This window comes from Catharus ustulatus, chromosome 5, assembly GCF_009819885.2.
Source record: "Catharus ustulatus isolate bCatUst1 chromosome 5, bCatUst1.pri.v2, whole genome shotgun sequence".
NCBI classification, from domain to species: domain Eukaryota; kingdom Metazoa; phylum Chordata; class Aves; order Passeriformes; family Turdidae; genus Catharus; species Catharus ustulatus.
In genome coordinates this window covers 4327387-4351632 of record NC_046225.1, presented here as the reverse complement: position 1 = coordinate 4351632, position 24246 = coordinate 4327387, and the positions used below count along the sequence as shown (strand labels likewise).

The following is a 24246-nucleotide window of genomic DNA, read 5'->3' as shown; positions in this document are numbered from 1 at the left end:
GAAAAGGGCTTTACCTCACCTAAACCACACTCTGCAAAGTTACACTTAAAACACTCTCTTCTTGTTGTAACACAAAAAAGGTCCTGTACAGTAGTTAAATTTTATTACAAGTGTAATAAACTTCATGATTTTTAGCACTAAGGCAATCACAGTTTCATAAGTTATATATATATATATATATAATTTACACCAGTCTACATTGACAAATCAATTACTGGTCACATCAACAAGGGGTTTGTGTTATGGCAAGTAAAATCTTAAGAAAATTCACAGTTAATCTGCAAGTATTGTAAAGATGCAGGATCATATTGCACATCATAAAATGGACGCTGAGGAGCAGATTTACAGTGTTCCAGCTATTCCTTCACAGAATATACATTGGTCATCATCATCATCATCATGCACTAACTTCAAATACAGAATGGTATCAAGTACCACAGTAAACAGTTACTCACAATGTAAGTTTTAAATAGAGTAGCAAAAAGCTGTTAGGTTTCTCTTTAAACCATATTCAAGTTCTTAAAATACAATAAAACACTTTGATAAAATCAAATGGAGTTAAGGTTGTCACATTGTACTTTTAATATTCTTCTTTGTCTTTTCCTTTCTTTTCCTTTTCATCCTGTAGTGCAGTACCAAGTTTCTTTATTAGGACTGACAAAACTTTGTCCAAAGGATCCATGACACCACGCTGCAGCCACTTAGGGATAGTAGTCCTTGCATGATGAAAGCCCAGCTTTTGGAGGATGTAGTCAACACCAACAGGATCAATTTTTCTCCCAGTCCAAGATATTAATCTAAAAAAGCAATAAATAGAAGCCTCAGTCTCAAATATATAAATACAGCAAACAGACACCTGTATATACAAAAAATCCATTTTCCCCAGTGCTACTTGTGACCAGTTTAAATCTAATAGGTATAGTTTTGAACTTGATTTAGACAGATAAGCTCAAGATGACCAATGAACATCTTCTCATAGAAAAAGGATGTTTAAGGAGGTGAAAAACCTGACTGAAATGAATAAGTTTAGGTTTACTGTATCCTAATTCAATAATGCCTTTAATCTGCATAAATTCTAACCCAGAAATTACTGCACAGACAAAGAGACTGGCAGCTAAAAGTGCTTCTTACCTGAGGGTGGGTTCCAAATGCCAAGTATTGCACACAAACTCCCTCCAGTCAACTGTAGTGTAGGTAATGCTTTCCTCTGCCTCTTTGTCAGTGGAGCTGTCCTCAAGGGCACCAACAGAGTTCTTCTGCCCCGGACGAGCAGCCAAAATGCGAGGAGGAAAAATTGCTGCAAAGGGGAGAGAGGAAAAATGCCAGTCAGTCACAAGCAGCTCACCTGGATTCTTTTTGGAAGCAGTTTAAATATAACCAAAGCACAAGTTTCAACAAGATGAGAACAACCTCATGTTTGCAGAATTTCTGCAAAAGACCACGTATGGTTTAAGAATGAATGTGCTGCAATTGAACATACTGAGGTGGAAAAGTAAATAATTCTGAAATCAGAAAAATGCAGGACAAAGACTCCACTGATGAAAGGATTGCAATAAGAATAATAAAGCTTCCTAAAACAGTGTTGATCTGCCTAAACCATCTTACAAAGAGAAAGCTAAACACCAGGTGTCAAAATAGGAGCAAGATTATGACTTGGAGTACATTTACTGTCAAATAATCTGACAACTGCAGATTGTCAGACAAGTTTACTTCATGAACAACTCACCTTTTTCTTTTTCTTTTAGATAAGCAGACACTAAGTCATGCAGAAACATGATCAGTTCAGCATCCATAGTCACACAGATGTGGTCTGTGAATTCAGTTACTACACTGCATTCCACCTTTGGTTTAACACTTGTATCTACAGCCAGATAAAAATAGTATCAATACACTTACAAATACATACAGTAAATCTAAAAGTACCTACAATTTGAATGCAAATAATTTGAAAATAGTATTTTTCATTGAACCAGCAACTCTTGAGAGGAAGAACCACAGTTTACATTTTAATAAACATAAGGAAACCAAACCTATTAAAACAGCCAGCATAGTTGAAATGTTAATATTAATTTCTCTTAGTAAGCTTTTTCTGCAGCAACCAGTCTCTGCACTAGATCTTCACTCTCTCAAAATAATTCACTCTACATTTTACTACAAAAATGTTATCTTTTCTTGCAGATCTGCAGCAATTCTCATGTTAAATCCTCTTATCAGCACACTGCCTTTATCTCCTAATTCACGAGAAATAGTTTTTGACCAAGAAAAACCAAATTATGTTTTACTGCACCTTGTAATGAAGGCTCCTGGGGCTCTTGAACATGAATAGATTTAAAATCCAGCTGCATCCTTGGCAACGCAAAGATGGTTTCAGTTTCGTGGTTGTAACTGGAGCCACCCCTGAAGCCACTTAACAAGCTTGAGCTTTTCACTGTCGTGCTGCTCTCTGGGTTGTTGGCATCAACATTCCGAAGCAGGTTCAACTCTACAAGAACAATGGGAAATGTTAAAGCATGACAAGGCAAAAAAGTTAAGAAAAGTCACTTGTAAAACTGCTGCTGCATGATTATTGAGGTTTTATCTTTTATTCTCCTCCCAAAAGTGCAGCTCAAAAAGGTCAATCAAATTTGTTGTTCATACACTTGAGATTTATCAGCTTTTCAACAAGCAGATCAAGCCCCAGACTGAATGAACCTGATCTAACCTTCATTCCTCGTGGCTGTGACATAATTGAACCACTCCTTGACACTGGCAACTCCATGGGGGGGATTTTCGTGGCGGCGCCGCGTTATCTTTGTGATGGTGGCCATGGGGCTTTCCAGGGCCCCACAGGGCTTGGTCACCATGGTGTTATGGCCCAAATGAAAGTCCAGGGTTTGCACAATGTACGTGGAGTGTTCACTGGTACCTGCATTGAAGGTGTGGGCAGCGTGGGGTGGGAGAGGAAAAAAATAATTAAAAGCAGTTTAGCGAGGGTAGTGGAATTTTCTCTCATTTTCCTACAGGTATTTAATATTAATAATTAGTATGCCAGTAGAATAAAACCTGGTATAAAGCTTGAAAACAACAGAGAAATTAAATCCTCAGTAGCTACAGACAATTAAATGTCACAATATTAAGACAAATACAAGCAATAAGATCATCAAAATCCATCATACAGCTAGAAAGGACTACACAAATACACACACACAAAATTAAAAAGCCACTTTTGCTCATTATCAGGGTCATATCCAGTACATTTGAAAATGTACTTTGCATTATTCCACAGATAAAACAAATTGTGGTAAAGATGTGGAAGGGAATAGATTATTTTTAGATAAGTGGTATATTTTTGGGAAATAGTCTTGATTCAGACAAAGAAAATAAATTTTTCTTTCATTTCTTATGTAATAATACATTATTAAAAACTCATTTAAAGACATTTAGAGAAATGAATAAACAGTTTAAATTACCATCTTCCAAAACTTTCTGGGCTTCTGTCCAAAATGCAATATTGGGTTCTTCCAGGTGAAATAAGGCCCACGATTTTGAGCGGAAATTAGGTCCATGAAAACAAGCCAGGGTCATATGGTTCCCATGCAGGCTCATGGATCCTCCAAATTGCATCCCATCTTCTGGCAGTGGCATCTGGAACAGGGATATGTGGCAACCAGACACCACCTTCAGAACTCCTGGCCAGTGGCGATGATGGGCAGCATCCAACACTGCAGAGCAAACATGAACAACAAACTTCAGGCAAGATACAGAAAAACATTGCTGGCATATTTATATTTTTGGTAAAACATGGAATTCTGAGTGATATTTTCTTATCTGTTTCACCAACACTGTCTCCTAGGTAATTTTTGCAATTAAAACATTTTTAATTGGGAACCATATTATTTTTTGGTAGCACTTACATTGCTCGTGTGAGGTTCTCTCTAAGTTGTTGGCCACTGTCTTGGGAGGCAGGTAAGGAACAGGCCCCCAGGTGGACAGAGCTCGTTTGCTTGTATCAAACTGCTGAGTGAAGAACTCCTGGAGCTTCATTCCTATTTTTATCAGGTCTGGTGTAGTTGACCTTGAAATCATCACTTGGAAGATATCCCATTTCAAGTCCCCATGGACAAATATCTCACTAGATATTAAAAATAGCAAGAAAATTAGCAGTTAATATATTTCCTACACACAATTACAGAAAAAAAACCAAACCAAAACAAACAATAAACCCTTTGCATTCTAGCAGACACATTTCTACTTCACAGTATTGGTCAGAAGACATTTGACATTATCAAACCTCATACATTTTAACCACAGGCAATATTACCTTTTATCAGTCATGCTCGAATCCAGATTATTATACAGATTAATTTTCCATTCATCCTGCAGTTTAAGATCAGCATTACTGAAGATTCCCATCAGGATACTGGATCCCATATAATCAACACGTGCTTCAGTAGAACCCATAGTAATTTCAATTTTATGATTGGGCTGTTGGTTTGGGTGTTCAGAAATATGAGCTGGAATGGAATGGAAAAAAGCAATATAGAAATACAGAATTAAAGAGATAAAAATCAGTTTTTCCAGTGATATCACCTTTATTGACTGGAGCATATGCTAACAGCAGGAGGCTTTCCAACTTACCCACCATCTCCAGGGTGTTAACATCTATGGTACCTCCAACAACTCCTCCTCTGGAGTCCAGCTGAGATCTTCCCAAGCCCACAGACATGCTGATTTCCCGATCTCTGCTACTCCCCACAGACAGACGGCCCTGACTTTTCAAACCACTGGTGGTCCACCTGGAACAGAGGTGATAATAGACAACAACTTTGCAGGTTGTCAAAAGAGAAACTGAATATTATCTACTGGAAAGCATTATGTGGTTTAGGCATATGTGACTTCAGGATTAAGCAATTAGTTTTAATGAGGCGATTCTCAGTTCAAAACTGAAAAAGGTAGGATTTTAAAGCTAAGAGGTAACAGATTGTTAACAGTCTATTGGGAAAAAAATGGTTTTTTGCCCCCAAACCTGTTAAAACATGCTGGATCATATTTTATACTTACGTAGTATTGCCCATTACATTGCTCATATTCATTTGAACATTTAATTGTTTTAGGTTCATAGCAAACACAACCAGTGTTTCCCACGGTGTTCCTTGCTGGCCTCCAGTTTTATTTGACTTATTAAATGGAGTTGATGTTTTTGAGAGAGTATCTAAACAGAAAGAAAAAGTAGACAAAAATTTAAGTTAAGATAGGAGGAACTGGCAGAACATATCCATTTTGAGTATTACAAATGAACCGACAAGCACAATATTTACAAAGATCACAAAACCATGAGAGAAGGTAAGTGAGAACTAGAGGATTTGCAATATGCATTGTTTTAGCTGTCATAGATATTGACTTACAGATAGGGAAATTTTATGGAAAATATGCTAACAACTTTCATTCATCCGTTTTAGGCAATTTTCCCTTCTCTAAGCCATTGACTCTCCAGTGCCAAGCACTGTGGAAAAGAATATTTTCAAAGCAGTAATGACATACTTCTCTCACACAACTAATGGAAATAGATTTTAAAAAAATTTAAAAGTTACTCACCTCTCTGAGGCACTGAGGAGTCAGACACACTCCTGGATCTTGTGACAGCTGGAGACTTGAGGCTGTGAGATGCTGTCCCAGGTGACATACTGCTGCTGGCACTGTGCTCACTGAAAACATTGGGTGACTGTGCCATGTGAGTGAAGGAAGCAGACTGGCAGGGCTGCTCCCATGTCCTACAGTATGCTTTCCTTGAGGATTCAGGAGAAAGGTGCTGGCTCACTCCTTCAATTGAATCTGGTGTGCCAGGGCCTGATGCTACTGGAGAAAAAGCAGCACAGGAAATACAGGAAAACTATTTCATTTGTGTCTAACCACATCCTCATGTATACCAAAATGTATTGGGAGAGTGTCCAAATGTGTTTCATTTAACATAGCTATAAGTTTTCTGGTTTTGTTTATATATCATAGAACTATAGAATGGCTTGGGAAGGGACCTTAAATACCATCTGGGATAAGGGACCTCAAATATATAAGGGATGCCTTTTATTAGATTGGGTTGCTCAAGGCCCCATCCAACCTGGCTTTGGGATATGCTCTTAAATTATTCAGTGACCTATGTTAGCAATTTTTCACTTCTTCCATCTAGGATTTCCTAGCAAATATCTCTGAGTGACTGCATATGGAGCAAATCATAATACATTTAATTATATTATATTCTATTCAATTATATAATATGACATGGATAATAAATGATTATAAAATTCCTAGTGTAACCCTGTGCGTAACAAGTTTTTTCTGTGATAAGCAGCAGTCTCCTACCTGGCAGATTTATTGTCTGATCACCCAGGAAAAGCCTTCTGGCAATGCTTCTCCTGTACCAAGCCCTGGGAAAGGCCAGGATCTCGCTGAGGCGGCGCATGTCGTATTTGAAGGAAGCAGATCCTATGTCACAGACAGCTGAAAAAGCACATGCACACAGTTGTAAATTCCCACTTACAATAGGTTCTGGTAACCAAGTCAAATTCTCTTTCACCTAGCAGCATTGTCTCTGCTGTCATGAAAAAATAATGTTCCTGAGGTGTTGCCATTTCTCCAAGTCCAAACATTAGACAGAAATGTATTACATGAAGACATGACAGAACCCAAGAATATAGATAATGAGTCCTGCTTGCGTTGGATGTGCCTCAGAGTCCTCATGGGAGGATTTTAATGGCAGATTAATCACAACCATCCTGCTGTTTGCTGAGTAAGTGCAGGGGCAGAAAATAAGTACATAGATCTTACAAAAAAAAAAAAAAAAAAAAGCTGCTAAGAGTAAAGTCCATCACTGGAACAGCAGTTCTCTAATTAGCTGTGACTAAAAGGAAAGAAGCATTTACCAGATATGTTGATCAATGTGGTGTCTATCTTGCTGGTAGCTTTGCTTGCAGACTGACTCTCAAAGAAGGAGGAGCCTCCTGAACGCCTGATCCGTGACAGGCTGACTTTCACAAACTCCAGGTTGATGCTCAAGGAATCCTTCCGGCCAGTGACTGAAGTTGGCTCCTCATCCACATTCCCTAGAAGCAGGAAGGAAACATTTTCATCTCCTGTGATCCTTTCAAATCTGTGGCACACTTGTATAATATTCATGAAAGCAAACAAAAGCCTGCTGCGTACCCAAGGCTCCCGATCCAGGCGTTAGCACAGTAACAGCTGATTTTTGTTTGCCAGCTCCGTAGGGATGGAACACGTAAAGGGAGAAGTCAGACATGCAGGCAGTAAAGCTCAGGCCTGAAGAGCTGCTGCTGGAAGTTGTCAGATCTGACTGACTGCTGCTGTGCCTTGTCCTGCCCAGAGGGCTGCCGAGGCCAGGCGATGAACCTGGAGTCAATTTTTGGGCAAAAATCAGATTTTGAAAGTATTTTCAAACATGAAATAATACCTGATGTTAACAGCAGCATTAAACCAAACACACTTCAAATTATGCCCTTTAGCAGCAATCTAGCTTAAATATTCTGTGTATAGAATTGACACATGTATTACCTGGTGCTCCAGATTTACTAGCTGAATTCTTTGAGCCACTCTGTGGAGTACTGCCACCAATGGACACACTTTCTGATGGGTATGTTGTGCCTAAAGTTTCCAGTTCTCCTCGGTTGGAAGAGAAAACAAGATCCAGGGAAGGCAACTTGAGCATACATTCAACTCTGGATACTGGCAAGCAGCTGAACTTGATTTGAGAGGGCTGACAGGCAGAAAGAAAATAAAGCATTCAGAAGGGACACTTGAGTTTTTAGTCTTTAAGAAGTTTTTTTAAGCGTAGTTATTCTTTAAAAATCAAACTTAGAAGCATGGATTATTCAAAGACAGTGACTCAAGCAGGTTACTACCCTGAATGTTGAGTTAAAACCTCACCTGGACTCGTACATAAACCACCACATCTACAGGAAAGGAGGAATATGCCGATGTTGAGGATGACACCAAGGATGTTGTGGACTCTTCTAAGGGATCTTGTATATCAAACTGTCCCATGTCTTCATCCTGGGAGCTAAGAGCTTTTAACAAGTACAAGAACTCATTAGAAAGTGGAATTTGAAGGGAAAAACAGCTCAACACCCAAAAAGCACAGAGTGCCAGAACGCACTATGCAACTGACCTGTGTAATTCCTTTCAATGGGTGTGATGGGAATGGTTTCAAGGGCTTTCTCCAGGAAGTCCAGGAGGCAGGGGCTGATCACCATCTCCTCTGGCAGTGACTGGAGTGCAACCCACGCGTAGAGTTTAGCAGTTTTCACTCCACCACTTCCTTTCCCTTTGGCTGCAACATTGAGATGATACAGTTGTCCAAGGTAACACCACAGAGCCATAACTGATAAACATTCAAAGACACTTCATAACTTATCAAGAAGTGCCTCCTAATTTTTTTCTATCATCTGAAGAGATCTAGATCAGGTCTGCTAGAAGAAATTAAGTCTAAGTTTTCACTTTGTAAAAATACCATTAGTCTGTAATTCCATTGCTCATGCTCTCAACCATTGTCGACACATCACTTTTTAGAAAACAGCACTGAAAGCAAACACAGACAGTTCTCCAAATATCCAGTGCAAAGTAACTGCAGCTGACTGGAAATGAAAGTGGTATTAGCAAAATTAAATGCACAGGTCTGGAAAGAATGTCAGTTTAAATATAAAAAATACATCCAAAAATTAAAACTGCAAATGGCAAGTTCTTCTTTATTTATGCAAGGAATGACTGAAGATTCTAAACCACAATTTTTGAAATCTTAGAACTAGTCAGAGTGTAAACTAATAAAAAGGTTACTGTCTTGTAAATTTGTGGAAGAGGAATTTTGAATCCATGCTCATCAAAATATTAATATGCAGAGAAAGTATTAGTACCAGCTCATTTCCTGTCCTTATGCAATATAGCTATTAGAATGAATATACATCAATAGAGACATAGATATAAAATTCTCCAAGAAAAATATAAAAATTAACTACTAAAACAGATTAAAAATCCTTTCATTTGCTAATAAGAAAGCATGGATTTTTCATTCTGTGTAAACTATTCTGCCTCAAATCTCCTGACTATATTGTCCTATCTTACTTTTACTGCAAACCAAAGACAGTACAACAAGCTGGTCTTTGTTCCAGGGGAATGGTTCCCAGAGGAAAAGTACTATTACAAAAAGGTAGTATAAACAATAATAAATGTGTTCCAAAACCATTCAGTACTGATAAACACTTCTAAAAATGCATAAAGAAATAAAGAAATTACAAGCCAACATCTAGTCTGGGGAGGCATTTATATTGTCACAGAAGTGCAATTTCCACACCAAATGCACAGCTCACAGACATTTAACCAGCAAGACTCAATACCTGGACACGATGTGGTAAGAATTAAAAGGCAAAGATTAGAAAGAAGATAGAGAACAAAAGTGAAGACAAGTAGCATAAACCACTACACAACATCTGGAAATCACTAAGAGGATGACCACCTAAAGGAGTAAGAGCTAATGGTTCAACAGCATGGAGAATTGAGGAAGGTATTCCCATTTCACTGTTCTCTCTCAGCATCTCTGGTAATTTTAGAGGGCAAAACCCACAAGTACAAGTTTCAGTTACTCAGTTTGCTTGGTGATCAAGTTCTGACAAAATTTCGGCTTTGTGTTTAAAGCAATATTTAAATGCCAAAGGAGAGAAGAGTGAATGTCTCAGAAATTGGAGATGCAATCTACATGCCTCTGGATCCAACATGAGGTATCAACAGCCTCCTGCTTGAAAACAGGAATCATTGGAGACAAAAGAAAGCTTGAGGTATTTACACTTGGCTTTCCAACATTCTTTTGTCAAATGAAAACTGGGAGAAGGTAGTGACAGCCCAACACTGAGATGTGGTGACTGTGAAAAAAATATTACTGAGATTGGTTTGGCAAACAGTGTCTAAAAATGCAGCTTTTTGAACTGCATTCTTGCTTCTGGGTTCAGGTTTGTGCAGCCAAAGTCAAGCCTGGATAAATACAGCGCTCCAGGTAATGTGCAGCCAGATCTAAAGGCAGTAGATTACACCAAGGAAAAATATATCCATGAAAGGTTCAGAAAGTTTGTCTATAAGTACCTGATGGGATGGGTGGGGGTTGGGGAGGAAGTAAGGTGTTAGTCTTGCTGTGGACAGTGCTAGAGAGAGGAGGAGATGTGGCAGTGTCTTTCATACCATACAGTTTGGACTCTTTGGAAAGGGTGCGTGGCAAAGAGGATCCTCGAGAAGTGTTTGGCGATTCAGTCTTTAGAGTCTTGGAGTTGTAGTGCAACTGGAAAGCAAAGCAAAATCAAGTTACTTCACATGAAGAACTCAATTTCTGCACAGCCATTTGGTGTCACTCCATCCCTCCAAAATTTATTTCTTCTCATTATTTACAGAAATACTGTAAGATATGCTACATTCGAATTCCTATCCTATACGCAAAAAGAACTGAAAGCTTCGTACAAAAAAGATGAATTAACAAACTATTTAAAAATTCAATGAAACACAAAGAAACAGAGGAAATTCATTATTTAGGAACAGTGTCTTGTTTCTCTGTTACATCACATGCATCCTGTGCTACCTGTGCACACAGCCTCTTTTCTGTCTTAATGTGTGGTGGAACTGTTCCACTACTAAACACAGGTATACAGAAAGTGGCATAAAAAACCAAAAATCTAAGTAAGATATTCCAACAGTTCACACCTTCTTTATGTGCACAGTAGACTATTACTGAAAACACAGAACATAGCAAAACTTATAGAGAATCTTTAGTTTTTCCTGAATTTTACTGAAAGCAACAGGCAGGACCTGAGGTATAATTGTTGTCCCTGAAGACACCCTGGAATACTGGAGATGGACACATACAGTCCTTCTACATTGAAAGACTAAAAAAGCCAAGCTGTAGCAAGTGATTTATGGCATTGTTTCTTCAGCAATGACAGATTTTTCCCCGTTCTTACTCCATGAGGATTTCAAATCACTAAATACAAGGACATTTCTGTTGAGAACTTCTCATGCTAGGATATAGAAGCTATTAAAAAACCAAGGGAGTGTACAGTTTGACTGTGTTGGAGAGAAAACATTGTCACTACCTCCCTCTGCTGAGTTTTACCTTTACATCCACCCCAGGAATATAAAACACTGTTGTTTCCACATCACTGGATTTTGTCTGTAGAGATGATGGCACTTTCTTGCCAGCAAGTAAGTGAGTAGTAGATGCATAATTAGTTTGAAATTTCTTCTTTTTTGAAGGAGACTCTTGGTCCAAACTCCTGGAACTCCGATCATAGCTCCTGAAATAAATATACTCATGTTATTAAAGTAACTTTCTGCATCCCACTGGGCCAGAACAATTGCAACTTATGGTGCTATTATTAAGCAGTGACAGTAATGAACTAACACACAAATTTCTTACCTTCTCAAACTAATGTCGTCGTGTTCTTGCTGGAGCATCGTGGGATGCAGCACACACTTCCCACAATCAATTTCAACCCTGATATCAAGCTCAAAGTCAATGTTTCTCTCCGTGGTGGTGCCAGTGACACTCCTGTTGGTGGGGGTTGTTGGCCAGCGCTCGGTGAACAGCTGGTGCACAGCGGCAAAGCCTGTGGCTTTCTTGCGAGAGGTGCTCCTGCACAGGCACAGGTGGGGGGTAGATATCAGCAGGACATTTACCTCAGCAGGGATTACAAGGCATTCCCAAACTATGCCCACACTCAGAGCATCATCTTATAAAAACCTTTTTGGAAAAGGCCTTATCTGATATGCAGCAATACAGCAATCCACCGTGCATTCGCACATTAAATTTTTTAATATACAGTAGTACAAAAAGCTAAGCTTTTCTTAAATTCTCTACCAAACAAGAAACATTTTCTGGAACTACACCCTGTTCTGTGCCTCAAAAACCTCACTTTCCAAGTTCTTCTATTCTGTTCCAAGCCCTGAAATTTGTTAACAGTTACCTCATTTTCCAGTCAGGATCCCTCCTTCCCCACCTCCAGTGAACACAACCTCACCTGCCTTCCACACACACACTTGAGTGTATTCAGTGCTTCGCCAGCAACAGAATGCCTAGTTTTAAATTCAATATTTCAAGTTTGAGAGTACTGAAAGTACTGAAAGTATATTCAGGTGTCTTCTCAATTTCTGTGCTGTTCCTCAGGACCGTTACTTACGGTGGTTTCCTATAAAACAAGGTCCTCTCCCTCTCATGGTCATCGTCCCTGTCCGAGTCCTCGCTGCTGGAGGATAAGCTGTCGTCCCGGCGTCCCTCTTCAGGCTGGAAGGGAATGCCGGGTGAGAAGACTACTGGAGTTTTGGGTGAACCAAATACCGAGCATGAGCCTTCACTAGTAGATGAGTAATGGGAGGGACCATCAATAGTTACGGACAAAAGGTCCATTTCTGTCTCCTCTGGAAACTGATTGTGAAAAGACAAAAAGATAGTAAATTTCCACAGATATGGTTTCCACCGAGAATGCAGTAGGTAGATCTGGAAATAAAGAAGCAAGAGTGCTATGAGAAACTCTCACTTCTGAGTTCCTCATAACACGGAGAGAGCAGGTAAAGGAATTGCAAGAGGAATTATGAAAAAGAAGGGAATGAAAGCTTGGTGGGGAGACCTTTGCCATTGCCTAGTGATTGAGCTCAGCCTGCTAGACAAAGACTCATCATGCTCTTACCAATTTAGAAAGAAAAGATTTCATTTAAATTTAAGAACTATTTTGAAAGAACAGGACAGCAGGCAGCCCAAGTGCCCGTGACTTGCAGGAAGCGTTAGTGAAGGCACTACACAGAATGTACAGCACTGCCTCTGGGCATCCCAGCCCGAGCACAGAACCCAATGTCCTAAAGGAGCTTCCTGCTTCTTACAGAAATTGTACCAAGAGATATTTTCCAACATTAAATTCTTAAAATGCCTGTGGAAAGCACCTACAAGTGTTAAATACCAGCACTTCCTATGCAGTGTCACTGTAAATTCAAATTAGAGCTCTGCTGAGCAACTGGTATGATGTCAGGAAAATGCATTTTTTAAAAAATATTAAACATCTGATACCTCTAAGTGATTGATAGTATTTTGCTATGTCAATAAAACCTAAGCTAAGTGGGCTTTTACACAACAATAACAATACCTAGGGGAGTTTTTAAATATGAACATATTTAAATCTGCAAAGCACATTCCCAGGTATCATTTCCACCATTCTCTCAGAAACAAGAAATTATTTTCTGGGAGCATGAGGAGAGTTAGATGGGAGAAAAATTACTGGCTCTTCAGTTTGGGTTTTTGTTTACTTGTTTGGCCTTGCCTTTCCTGATTTGAGTTCTGCACTTGCTTGACTAATTTTTTTTAAAGAAAAATACTCCACTATTTTCCCTAAACACGGTTTTGAAAGCAGTTAAAAAACTCCACTTGTTCTCAGGATATCAAGTTTTGGAACATTCCCTACTTGCTATTATTTGAAAATGTCTTATTCCACATTAAATATAAGAATTTTAACAGAAATAATAGTGTGAGAACACGTCCTCCCACCTAGTAATTATTTTCTACCAGTGTTGAGTGCTGTTACACAGTTGTGCTCCAATGCATTGGAACACAATGTAACAGGTGAAGGCACACACTAAAATCATCCTCTGAAGAACATTTCAAGGCTAGACTTGGGTCACTTCACATCAGCCTTGCTCAGTCTTTCAGCAAAAACTCAGTAATTCATTTTACAATTAGTTTTTAGTCTACACAAGGGTGTAGAAACACTTTGATTGTTATTCATCAATAATAAATCATGTTCCTCTGCTTAGTTTATGCATTTAAAGATTTTTCAAGCTTAATATACATTCTGTCTAGCTGAGTGCAAAAGAGGTGAAATATTGAAAAGCAGCTCCCTGTGAGATAAATTAGTTCTCTGGCAAAGAATACTTATTTCTGCTCAGAAATACCTGAAAATACCCTTCCCCTGGACAGCTGGATTGTTGTGCAATCCCCAAAGCTGTTTGATTCAACTTAACAGAAATGAAAAAAATATAGAAATTAAAACAATAACAATAATCTCAGCCATCAAAATGAACATTTTACAAGTGAGAAAACATAGCTAAATAAATAAATAAATAAAACAACCCCAAACCAGCTCAACAATCCATTTCAAACACTGAGAAGGATACACCTTTAGAGCTACAGCAAATTGACCAATATCAATTTCCAAAACTCTAAATATACTCAAACATCAAAAATCCCTATATGATTTTTTTGCCCACCTCTGACAAAAATTACAATAAAATGACTACTGTGTGAGCCTAAAAAACAAATCAAGCCCTTTTAACATATTTTTCTCTTATGAGTCAATTAACTTCTGTGCCAAGAAACCAGAATACATCAGACTTATTTTGTTGGAAGACAATCTTCCAAAAACACATCTGAAATTTGAGACAAATGCTAAAAGAAGCACAAACAATTCAGGTTTGCCTGGATATAATTATCTCATGAACTGGTGACCAAATGGCACAGGAAATACAAGTCTATGGCATATAAAGTAATTCTTACAGAATCTTGTATGTTGAAGGTTACTCTTGGCCCAGGGGATGCAGCATCCACACGGATATCTGGGAGGTCCTCACTTTCTCCCAGGCGAGAGCTGCAAGCAAAACAAAACCAAAACAGCTTCTGGAGTTGTACTACAGGATTTTAGGATCATGCAAACATTTTACTACACAATTATAAGGTCATACTTATTATTCTTTTAGGGAAGAATATATAAAATCATAATTGAAGCACTTGGGTATATAAAAAGACAGAAGGAGAGAAGAAAAGAGAAGGAAGCTGCACGTAACTTGGCCAGTATTCTATCTCTGCTAATTTCTCTATGCAAGCTTTTCAGTTCTGAGCCAACATGCAGAAATTTCTATTCTGCCACACAGGGCAATTATTCACACACAAAAAAGCATCTTGCTTTCTTCTTCTCATTACAACAGCCCTTATAAAAAGCGTATGATTGTACATCAGGTGTAGAAAACAAGATTAGTGCACCATGCCATGTTTCCTTATATACATTTCTTCAGTATGTTTTAAAAACAGGATTCTGTAGAAGACCCCAAGTTGTTGTAGAAGTGAAATCTTCTCAGAGGTTTTAGAAAAATGAGAAAAAATGCTTTTTAGAACATGCCTTCCTTGCAAAAGGACCTCCTTTTATCCAGTTTCACCACAAACAGCTCTTCAGGCCAAAGTCCAACACTTTCCCTGTTCCATGTGCTGTTGTGGCTATCACAGATCCCAAACTCCCAGAGGCTCACCTTGTTCTGTCCATTCTCTTCAGAGGAGGCCTCCCTGAGGCTGAAATGCTCTTAGATCTGCTGTAGCTGGGTTTGTAGCTCAGACCCCACTTGTCCTTCAAGGAGGCAGCCTAAACCAGAAATAACATCGAAATGCAACAACTGAGAACACAGAGAAAAACCCTTGCAAGCTAAAATGCTACTGTACATGGGAGTGTCAGCAAAGTAAAAGGGTTTTTGGGGCATGAAGTGTTACAATCTTCTCAAAGTAGCTTAATCCTGCTCACCCTCATACTGGATCTCCGGAGCTTTTTGCGGACATCCCTGCGGATGTCGTTCACAGCCACCGACTCCAGCTGCTGGTAGCGTTGGATTTCTTGGTTTATGGTCCCTTCACTTGCACCTAATTTCCTGGAGATAAAGTTGAGTTCTCTTACTGGTAATATTTCCACAGTTTCAAAAATCTCTGTTGTAAGAATGCTTTCCCTGGGAATTATCCCATTTTCTCTTTTGTCCCAATACTTAGGACCACTGCCAAATATAGCCACAGAAGTATGAAAACAAACTTTTAACCTAAAATCCTAATTTCAAATAAAATTTCCCTCTGAATAGTGACAGCAATTTCATTTTAAGAATAAACAGCAAAAGGTGTAACCCTTTTCATTATTTAACAGGTAACTACCAACCTCTGTATTCCCATCCCAGACAGATCCATTTATAGTAAGTCTGTCTTGGGGAAAAGGGGGGAAAAAGTCCAAACAAGCCCAACAAACCATGTTTGCAAATGCTATTAATAGAGTACACAGAAGATCAGATGAAATTAGTAAAATTTGAAATAATTTTTTCTTAAGGTTTTCTCAAGTACAGTATAAAAGTTTTCAAGTTTTATCTTGGAAACATCATGAACTAGATGCAAAAAAAAATAAATTTAAATATTTTTCTTCTTCCTAAGCTTATTACAGTTTCAAAGTAATATATTTTGCTAAAGTAATCAGCATGATAATAAATCAGGATGGAGCTATGATTTTGAATCAAACAGAAAAGGATTATAAATCAGTCATTAAAATGCAGAGTCAGAAAAATGCAGACAAATCTGACACTTATGGAACAACCAGAGATTTGAGAGAGTACTTGCATATATAGCCTCTGCTTTTAGAATCCTAAAGGACAATCTTTTCAAATAAAGGCAGCAATTTGCACTTAACCATAACAGTGCCACAAGATGCATGAGAAGAACATAAAGCAAACCCCACTTACTTCAGGTCATCAATGACTTTTGCTTGCTCATTGAGCTCTCTAATATCAATTAAACGCTTCATAAATCTCTTTCCCCGCTGTTCTCCAGTTTGGATACTGGAAGCTCCCTGGCGCCGGTGATCAACGATCTCCTGTTGAAAATAAACATTTCATTAATGCCCTCATCAAAAACTGGACATCAGTACATTCTGAACAACAGGCAAAGCGAATTTCACACCTTCAAATTTGGACTAGTGCATGCAAAAGAATCAATTTGTGTGAATAGGCAGCTGATTGGATTTTTTTTTTTCCAGTGATCCAAAGCCCATGATTCAGTTAGACACACTGTAGCTACTACATACATGTCCCCATGAGCAGGATCTGCCTGCTTTCATATGTGCTCTGCTAGGCTGGAGCAAATCCCGCTTCGCTGAGCCCAAGAGAAATTCTACAGGAACAGAGTAGCGGTAGGTTGGGGGGCTCAAACCCAGCAGGTGATTTACAATCCGCTGCCCAAATGTGAGCTTGCGTGCCTCTCCACCCAGGGAACCTGATTTCTGAACAACAAACAGGAGCATTAGTGTGCTGGGATCATGTTTCCTCTGTCAGCAGGCAAGAGACATTAAGGAATGGCTGTTAAAATGGTTTTGTAGAAACAAAAAAGCAATGTCAGCAGCATATGGAGTAGAAGTAGGTTTTTAAAACAAATTTGCATGTAACTTATTCTTCTGTGAAGAGAACCTAGAAGAAAGCCACAGCTTTTACAGTTCTGGTACCTGAAGTTAGGTGTTGTGTCCCCTCCATGTTTTCAAATCCAGATCAGTATTTCCACATAATACCAGAAGGAATACTTGAAATATGGAGTTAGAAAACACACACACAAACGTTTCTGATTTGCAACAAGACTCCCATGCTGGACTCAAGACTAAGACCCTTCCATTTGACAGAAGACTTTTTCTAATCAGTAGCACTTATTTGAGTGGATTCACTTACTGCATGGATAGTGGGAGACATGGTGTCAACTTCATCCTCATCTGAAAGGTCAGCTATGTTCACAGAGTTGAGGTCAGCAATGTCATCAATATCTTCCTCTCCTGTCAATGTTGTGAGGGTGTTGCCCAAAGCATTCAGTCTTTTCCCAATGTTTGGATCCATGTGAACATCAATACCACACATCTTCCACAACACATTCAGTGTCCAGGTTCCAGCACTACTACTTTCTGTGTTTAAAAAAAGAAAAGTTGTTTAAACAGTTTTTCCTCTTTTAAAAAATCCCCCATAGTGAATTATGTACTCATTAGCCAAGACAGTGGTTGTCAGTTACAAAGAACTGTCTTTTCTGCCCATTCTGAGAAAAACTCATTCCACAACTGAAGTGCCTGATGAAAATACTTCACAGTATTTCTTTAACAAGTGATATAATGAAAATACATTCCCTTCAGAGCAAGAGCATCTCATGCTTCAGCCCATACAAATGCAGGCAAGCACACTATTCCAAAACAGAATTTCTAACAGTAAGAAACATAAAACATATCTTTCTGCATGTACAAATGCTGACCTATTTTTTCATTACCTGCTGCAGCTTGTCCTGTTGTCCTAGAGCACACTTCATAGGTGCCATCTGGCACAACACCTACATGAAGCACACAAAACAAATACACTGATTAGGCAGCCAAAGTTGTGTAGAGCAGCCCTTCCCAATCCCACCCTCAGCCTCTGCCTGCCATAATTAAAGAGTGATAGCAGTTCTAGTTTTATTGCCCAATGAAGGACTTTTTTTTTTTCAGTAAAGTGAACCTACTTGGTAACATACAAAATTCTAAATAAGTTATTATTTACATATATATATAAACTTAAAATTCCATAATAAAACTTTCAGAATTTTCACCATTCTATACATAAATATTCTATATTGGACTATTAAAACTTACTGGGATCTTATGAAGGTTTATAAAAGCAATGCATCCAATTCTTCCACTCTTGGACAGAGCTTAAATTTTTACAATAATATACAGAGCAGCAAAGTTTATTAATAAAGGAAAACAACAAAGGAATATAACCTTTTAGATCCGTATTATTTTACTTTCAAATGGCCAAAGTATTTTTTTTAGGTTTTTTGGGAAAGCTCAGCTGTTTCAAGTCAATGGGAAGAGCAAAAGTGGATTTATATTTGAAATACTCTTGTCCAGTATGAAATCACCCTCACTTACATGCATTCATGACTAGATCTCCTCTTATTTCTGGTTTCCAGTCATCCCAACTTGTCTCAAAGCCATCAGCAAAGCGGATGCAGAAGTTTTTAAAATGACCTTTGCTAACTAAAGACTCTGAGGAGCAGGCAGTGATGAGTGTGCTTTCAATAGTCAGGACTAAAGCAGAGCCAGTGTCAAGATCTGCAGAGTGGTTGGACTGGAAAATAAAATCAGTGCAATGTCACAGTGATATTGTACATTTATTAAATGCCATTTAACTTTCCTTATTAACTGACCCCCCCTACTCATATTTCCTTGCATTTTTCCTTCCCTGCAGGGAGTTTCAAAAGTATCACCTCTGCCTTGCATGGCTGTTCCCTAAATGCAATGCCTACATTATAAATTTATTAGGCCAGCGGGAGTCAAGCTTATCTGGAAAAGGAACAAAAATCCATGTTTAATCAAGGGCTGTAATCCATATGACCCCATGATCACAGAACTCAAGTCCAGGATCAATTCTTTTCTCCAAGAAAGATGGCACATGACTCGATTGAACAATGATAAAAAGCAGTTTTCATCTTCATGTGATTTTTTTGGTGATTATTTTGATATGTACAGATTGATTAATTTCTAGTTCTGTATATGCACATCTATAATTATATTTCCCTGTAAAACAGCCCACATATTTCCTTTTATAAACTAAACCTCTTTTGAGGCTTATATCACCTGGTTCTTGCACAGGAACACCAAACACAAACTGATATTTTAACAGACTTCCAACAGTCACACTTTTGCTTACCTGGGGTGTGTTTGTGATGGGCAGGCAAATTCCTAAGTCATTGACAGTCAGCTGAAGGAACAGGGTTCCAAAGGCCTGTGCAGAGGTTTGCTGGATTCCAGGCAGCATATCCACCACTTCTTTTGTGGCCATATGAATATCTTTATGTAAAGCCATTCTCTGCTCATTCCAGTTGTCATATGCAGCCTTGTAGTTCAGCCAGAATAGCACAGCTTGAGGAGGAAACCAAAAAAGTTTAATTGAAATCAACATGTTAAGAGAACCACTGAATGTTCACTAAATTATTTTCTTTTTCCTTTTCACAGCTCCTCCATTATTTAAGTTCAGAGTGTGTTTAACAATGGATACACACATTCAGGGTGTGGTGATCGGGCTTGTGCTTCAAAGGACAAAATGGATAAACCTGATCATTTTATCATCAGAGTTAATACATTAAAATTGAGAAAGTTCTGCTGTTTTCAACATTATTCATCTCTGAGGATTTACAAGAGCAACTTCCTCCAAGCCTGATTCAAACCTGATCTGAAAACTAACCACCTCAAAAGGTGGAATTTTTGATGTTTGATGACAGATTTATCCATCTGTTGGGACGGAGATCTCTCAAATTTCTCAGCTACTTAATATGAAATATATTGAATCTTGAATAATCAAGCCTTTTGAGAAGAAAGTATCTCTTTCTCAGTATGAACATAAAATTTTAGCAACTGTCTACAATACCTCTGTCAAAGGCCACGGGCTGGGCAAAAACAATGGGTCTGTTCAGAGTAATGAGCACAGCTTCCCTGTCTGATGAGCCACTGATTTCTTCTCTGAGAGCATTTCTCAATCCAATTCTTGTCTTGAAATAGGCAACTTGATGGAAGTCTGAGCCAGCTTCTTCATAAACCTTAAAACATTCCAAAAACAGGAAGAGGGAGAGGTTTGCACCAGAGAGTTCAGGGATGGGGATGGGAAGAAAAAAACCCAAATTACTGCATTTAACAAAATACAAAAATAAAACAAGTTGTGTCCTGTCCTCTTTTTCTTCTCTAGCTAAAGTCCCTTTGAGGATCTTCAATATTCTTGTGTTAAGGTCTGACCACAGCATTATTTTCTTTATTTATCATAAACTGTTAACTAATGTAGTTATTTATATATCCAGATCCTCTATTGTGACAATTCATTTACATGTCCTAAGATTTCTATTTGCCTGGTTGTTTCCAGGCAGCACAAAATACTTTCATATCCTAGAACAAGTGACTCCAGGTAACAGCAGGTTTAAGAATACAAGAGGTACAGCTGTCAAACCAAGACAGATAAACTAGGTCAAAATGTAGGTCTAGCAATGTTTGGATCCCCTCTGATCTTATTCTTTCATTCAAATATTCTGATGATTGTATCAATGAAGTTTTGAGTTTGGCTATTACCCTTCTAAGAGGCTAAGAAGTTCCAAAATATTAATAGTATGTGGAAAAAAAAACCAAAACAGCACTGTACAACAACCTCCTGGCTTGATTATGAAGCTTTTTAATCACACATTATTAAGAACATTACATGCAAAGCTTTTGAGCACTAACCTGATGTTTAACAATCTGTCCCAGTGCCAGATTCAAATCCACCTGGCATTTTCCAAACAGTTTGAGGTAGCTGCTACTTCCAGGCATTGCTTTGGTTTGCAGTCTGTTGGAAAGCTCAAGTTCTATCAACCCTGTTTCAAACCTCACAGCACGCATTGAGGGAGTTGTAGCTGTCACCTGAATTCCCTAATGGATAAGGAAGGCACAAAGTTATGAACATCTGGTTCAGAGACATGATGAGAAAGGAATAAAAAAAACCCCATCACTGTTTTGTCATCATAAGGTTACCTTAAACTGCAGGCTCAATGAGTAAAGAAGAATTTTTGGTTTATCTCCATCCGTTGTGCCATCGTGTTCATTCCAAAGAGGTATTGGCTGCTCCCCTCCTGCACATATTAAATAGGCACAGTTTTACCAAAGAAAACATTTTAAAACCAATACATATAAAAAGATGACCATGAATTAAGCCACATTTTAAACAGTGACTAGCTGAAGGTTTATAAAAACAAAAGAGTATTGAAGAGACCAGTGCAGATTCATCTTCTGACATACATTTAATATCTCTCCACTAAGAATGAAGGAACAGCAGCATGTTCCTCCCTCCTGGGAAACTTTCCACAGCAAGTCACAAAGCCTGTAAGGAGTGACACCTGCTTTCCAAAAAAGGTGTCACTTGTCCCCTGCACCAATGTATCTCCTACTTATCTGACAATACAAGTTTAACACTTGGCCAAATACTATGCAAATTCCATTAAATCAGTATTTTTCAATGAGAGGAGGAAAAATATTCTGCAATTATTTTATTTTGGGGTTTACTTCCTCATCCTAGCACATCTCATCCCAAGATATGTACCCTTGAAGAAGCAATCCTGGTTTTAATTCTCCTGAGATTTATCTACATCCCAACTCAGTTTATAGGAAGAGCTTGCTGCTGGAAAAGGTTAAGCCATTAATTCTCTCCAAATATGCCAATTGATCTAATTACAGTTATTTGGTGGTAAGGACAAGCAGTTAAATCACAGATTTAAAAAAAACCCAAACAACAATGAATTTTTATCACTCCATTTTGTATCTAGATAATTCTCTTTTAATCAACACTGCCTTCAACTTCCAGATGCAATTATGGGCTGCTCTGTTCATTAACTGGCTCTCAATCTGTGCAACTTCACCTGCAGTAATTAGTACTTACACAGTTTTTATATACAAATAATACACAAACAATATTTTAGTGCAACATAAACTGTAATTATTGCTACTTGCAATACAAATTTACAGTCTAGAAAAGCAGAGAACCAGCACTGGTAATAAATTCCTCACATAAAAATGCAGGGGAGATTGAAATACAGAGTCTAAGAAATGCTGTAAAAGCTAATAAAGGTTTCCTGGTTCAGCACTGTATGCCCCTCTGCAAAAAAAAAAAATCTAATAGACTAATGACAGCTATCAGAAGATTTATTATTTCCCTAAGCATTTTCTTACTACCCAATACTAATATATTTTGGCTGGAACAAGTATCAGGGTGTTTCTTGTTAGTCTTCAGGGAATTTGGCATTTTCCATTTTCTCTACTGCATTTTCTAACTGCCTCGAGGGCACGTCATGTGGACCTGCACCATTTTATTGCATTTGTATACCTGAATAAATATATATACACACACACAGGGGGACATGAAAGGAGGTAGATGTACATACTGACATTCTTTTCACTTATTTACCACCTTTTATTCTTTGTTTCCTCATGATGTTTCCAGGTGTTGATGAATCTTTCTAATAAAAATTAGCTGCATTTCTGTAACAGCCTTTTAGGGTAACTCAAAAAATGTTCAAATCATACAAAGTGAATACAGAAAATAACCTAGTCAAGGTCACACCATGGAGAGACACAAAGCTGATGTCCAGAATGCCAAACAATCCTGCTTCCCAATAAAAGCCCTGCCTATGACAGGCCTGGAATAATTTCCAGAGCCTGTGTTATTATTTCAAATTCCAGTTCTGCTTCCTGCTGCTGGCAAAGCTAGAGGTGAAATGAGGGTTTCTGTGAAATTAGAGAGCTGATCCTGAGAGCTACATAATGTTGCCATCAAACAAGGTTTGAGAATCTTACTTAAAGTAGCTTTTAAGTGTTCTGCTTACCTGAAACCTTCTGTATGACCTCATTTACCTCCTTCATGAACACTTTTTGCACAAATACTAAATGGTTTAAAAGGTCAGTTGTGAGATTATGTTCAAAGGAGCCAACCTGCAGAAACAGAACATTTGAGGACAAATATTAGTTTTAAAAACAGTGGATTTTTTTTTTTTAGCTGCAAACATCAGAATTCTCAATTACAAATATGCCAGACTATTTTTCTGACTAAAGAATCAGTTAGTAGAAATGCTCTGCTTTTCCACAGCAGGTAATTTTATTTTCCCCAGTTTATTTTAAGAAGCATCTCTTTTCTCTCTGGGAAAATTAACTCCGGAAATTGGCACAGAAGTAGAACCTCTGAATAGAACACTGTGTGTTGAGCAGGAAATTTTATATCATTAAGGTTCTATGTCATGTCATTATTCCATTTATGGAGCTGCCTTATCACAAAAAAAAACACCCACAAAAAAAACCAGCTATAAAACAATAAAACAGTTTGCCAGTTTTTCAGTATTTGGATTCAATCTGTAAACCTGAGAGTTCTGGAGGAGGTAGAATTGTTAAAGAAATGTGGAAATGCACAGACAGAATTGTAACAGAAGGGAAATAAGTTATCAAAGATGAGTGCAGCCGCCAAGCCCTACCTCAGCCACACAGCGCAGGTAGTTCCCCTGCAGGTAGTAGCCTTGCTTGGCAGGGAGTTCATCAATGCTCCAGATCTGGTCAGAATAAGTGTCATGCTCTTCCATGACATATTTCCCTGACATGGTGACAGGAGGCAGGTTGAGACTGGCCGAGGGAGGAATGGTTGACATGTCAGTGGCAGAAACTTTGGAAGTGAAGCGCAGTCTGTGGTTTGGAAGTTCAAAATTAAATCTGGTTTGGGCACCTATAAAAGGAAGGCAGGGAAAGAAAAGGTATGAACTGGAAAAAGAAACTCTTATTTATCCTTAAATTTAAGAACAGTTTTTGAACAATAAAAATTTGAAATGTTTAAAATGTTGTTGAAATGCACAGAATAAAGAACTGCAAATATCCACCCACATGATTCTGG

The 24246-nt window shown here is 38.3% G+C and overlaps 1 protein-coding gene across 9 annotated transcripts in view; it reads right to left on the bottom strand.

Annotated features, from left to right (window-relative positions):
- Window positions 1-81: 81 nt before the first annotated feature.
- The window catches only part of KIAA1109 (KIAA1109 ortholog), an 83493-nt gene continuing 59328 nt past the window's right edge, over window positions 82-24246 (bottom strand). For 3 of the 9 annotated variants that reach the window (XM_033059434.1, XM_033059437.1, XM_033059436.1), the window contains 35 exons: window positions 23837-24081; window positions 23198-23303; window positions 21354-21451; window positions 21066-21251; window positions 20227-20395; window positions 19510-19721; window positions 18729-18927; window positions 18092-18151; window positions 17512-17738; window positions 16540-16670; window positions 15570-15693; window positions 15304-15413; window positions 14558-14648; window positions 13957-14019; window positions 12198-12442; window positions 11438-11653; window positions 11135-11315; window positions 10117-10309; window positions 8156-8317; window positions 7915-8054; window positions 7543-7744; window positions 7177-7380; window positions 6897-7076; window positions 6337-6474; window positions 5575-5835; window positions 5041-5191; window positions 4618-4775; window positions 4301-4493; window positions 3894-4111; window positions 3450-3701; window positions 2702-2905; window positions 2288-2482; window positions 1727-1861; window positions 1132-1297; window positions 82-797 (listed from right to left, as the gene is read on the bottom strand). In XM_033059434.1, coding sequence (XP_032915325.1) covers window positions 581-797; window positions 1132-1297; window positions 1727-1861; window positions 2288-2482; window positions 2702-2905; window positions 3450-3701; window positions 3894-4111; window positions 4301-4493; window positions 4618-4775; window positions 5041-5191; window positions 5575-5835; window positions 6337-6474; window positions 6897-7076; window positions 7177-7380; window positions 7543-7744; window positions 7915-8054; window positions 8156-8317; window positions 10117-10309; window positions 11135-11315; window positions 11438-11653; window positions 12198-12442; window positions 13957-14019; window positions 14558-14648; window positions 15304-15413; window positions 15570-15693; window positions 16540-16670; window positions 17512-17738; window positions 18092-18151; window positions 18729-18927; window positions 19510-19721; window positions 20227-20395; window positions 21066-21251; window positions 21354-21451; window positions 23198-23303; window positions 23837-24081 — 6032 coding nt within the window. In that variant the 3' untranslated portion in view covers window positions 82-580. Of the gene's footprint in view, window positions 798-1131; window positions 1298-1726; window positions 1862-2287; window positions 2483-2701; window positions 2906-3449; window positions 3702-3893; window positions 4112-4300; window positions 4494-4617; window positions 4776-5040; window positions 5192-5574; window positions 5836-6336; window positions 6475-6896; window positions 7077-7176; window positions 7381-7542; window positions 7745-7914; window positions 8055-8155; window positions 8318-10116; window positions 10310-11134; window positions 11316-11437; window positions 11654-12197; window positions 12443-13956; window positions 14020-14557; window positions 14649-15303; window positions 15414-15569; window positions 15694-16539; window positions 16671-16880; window positions 17069-17489; window positions 17739-18091; window positions 18152-18728; window positions 18928-19509; window positions 19722-20226; window positions 20396-21065; window positions 21252-21353; window positions 21452-23197; window positions 23304-23836; window positions 24082-24246 lie in introns of all 9 variants that reach the window. The other 6 variants (XM_042779248.1, XM_033059435.2, XM_033059440.2 and 3 more) reach the window with 6 other exon arrangements.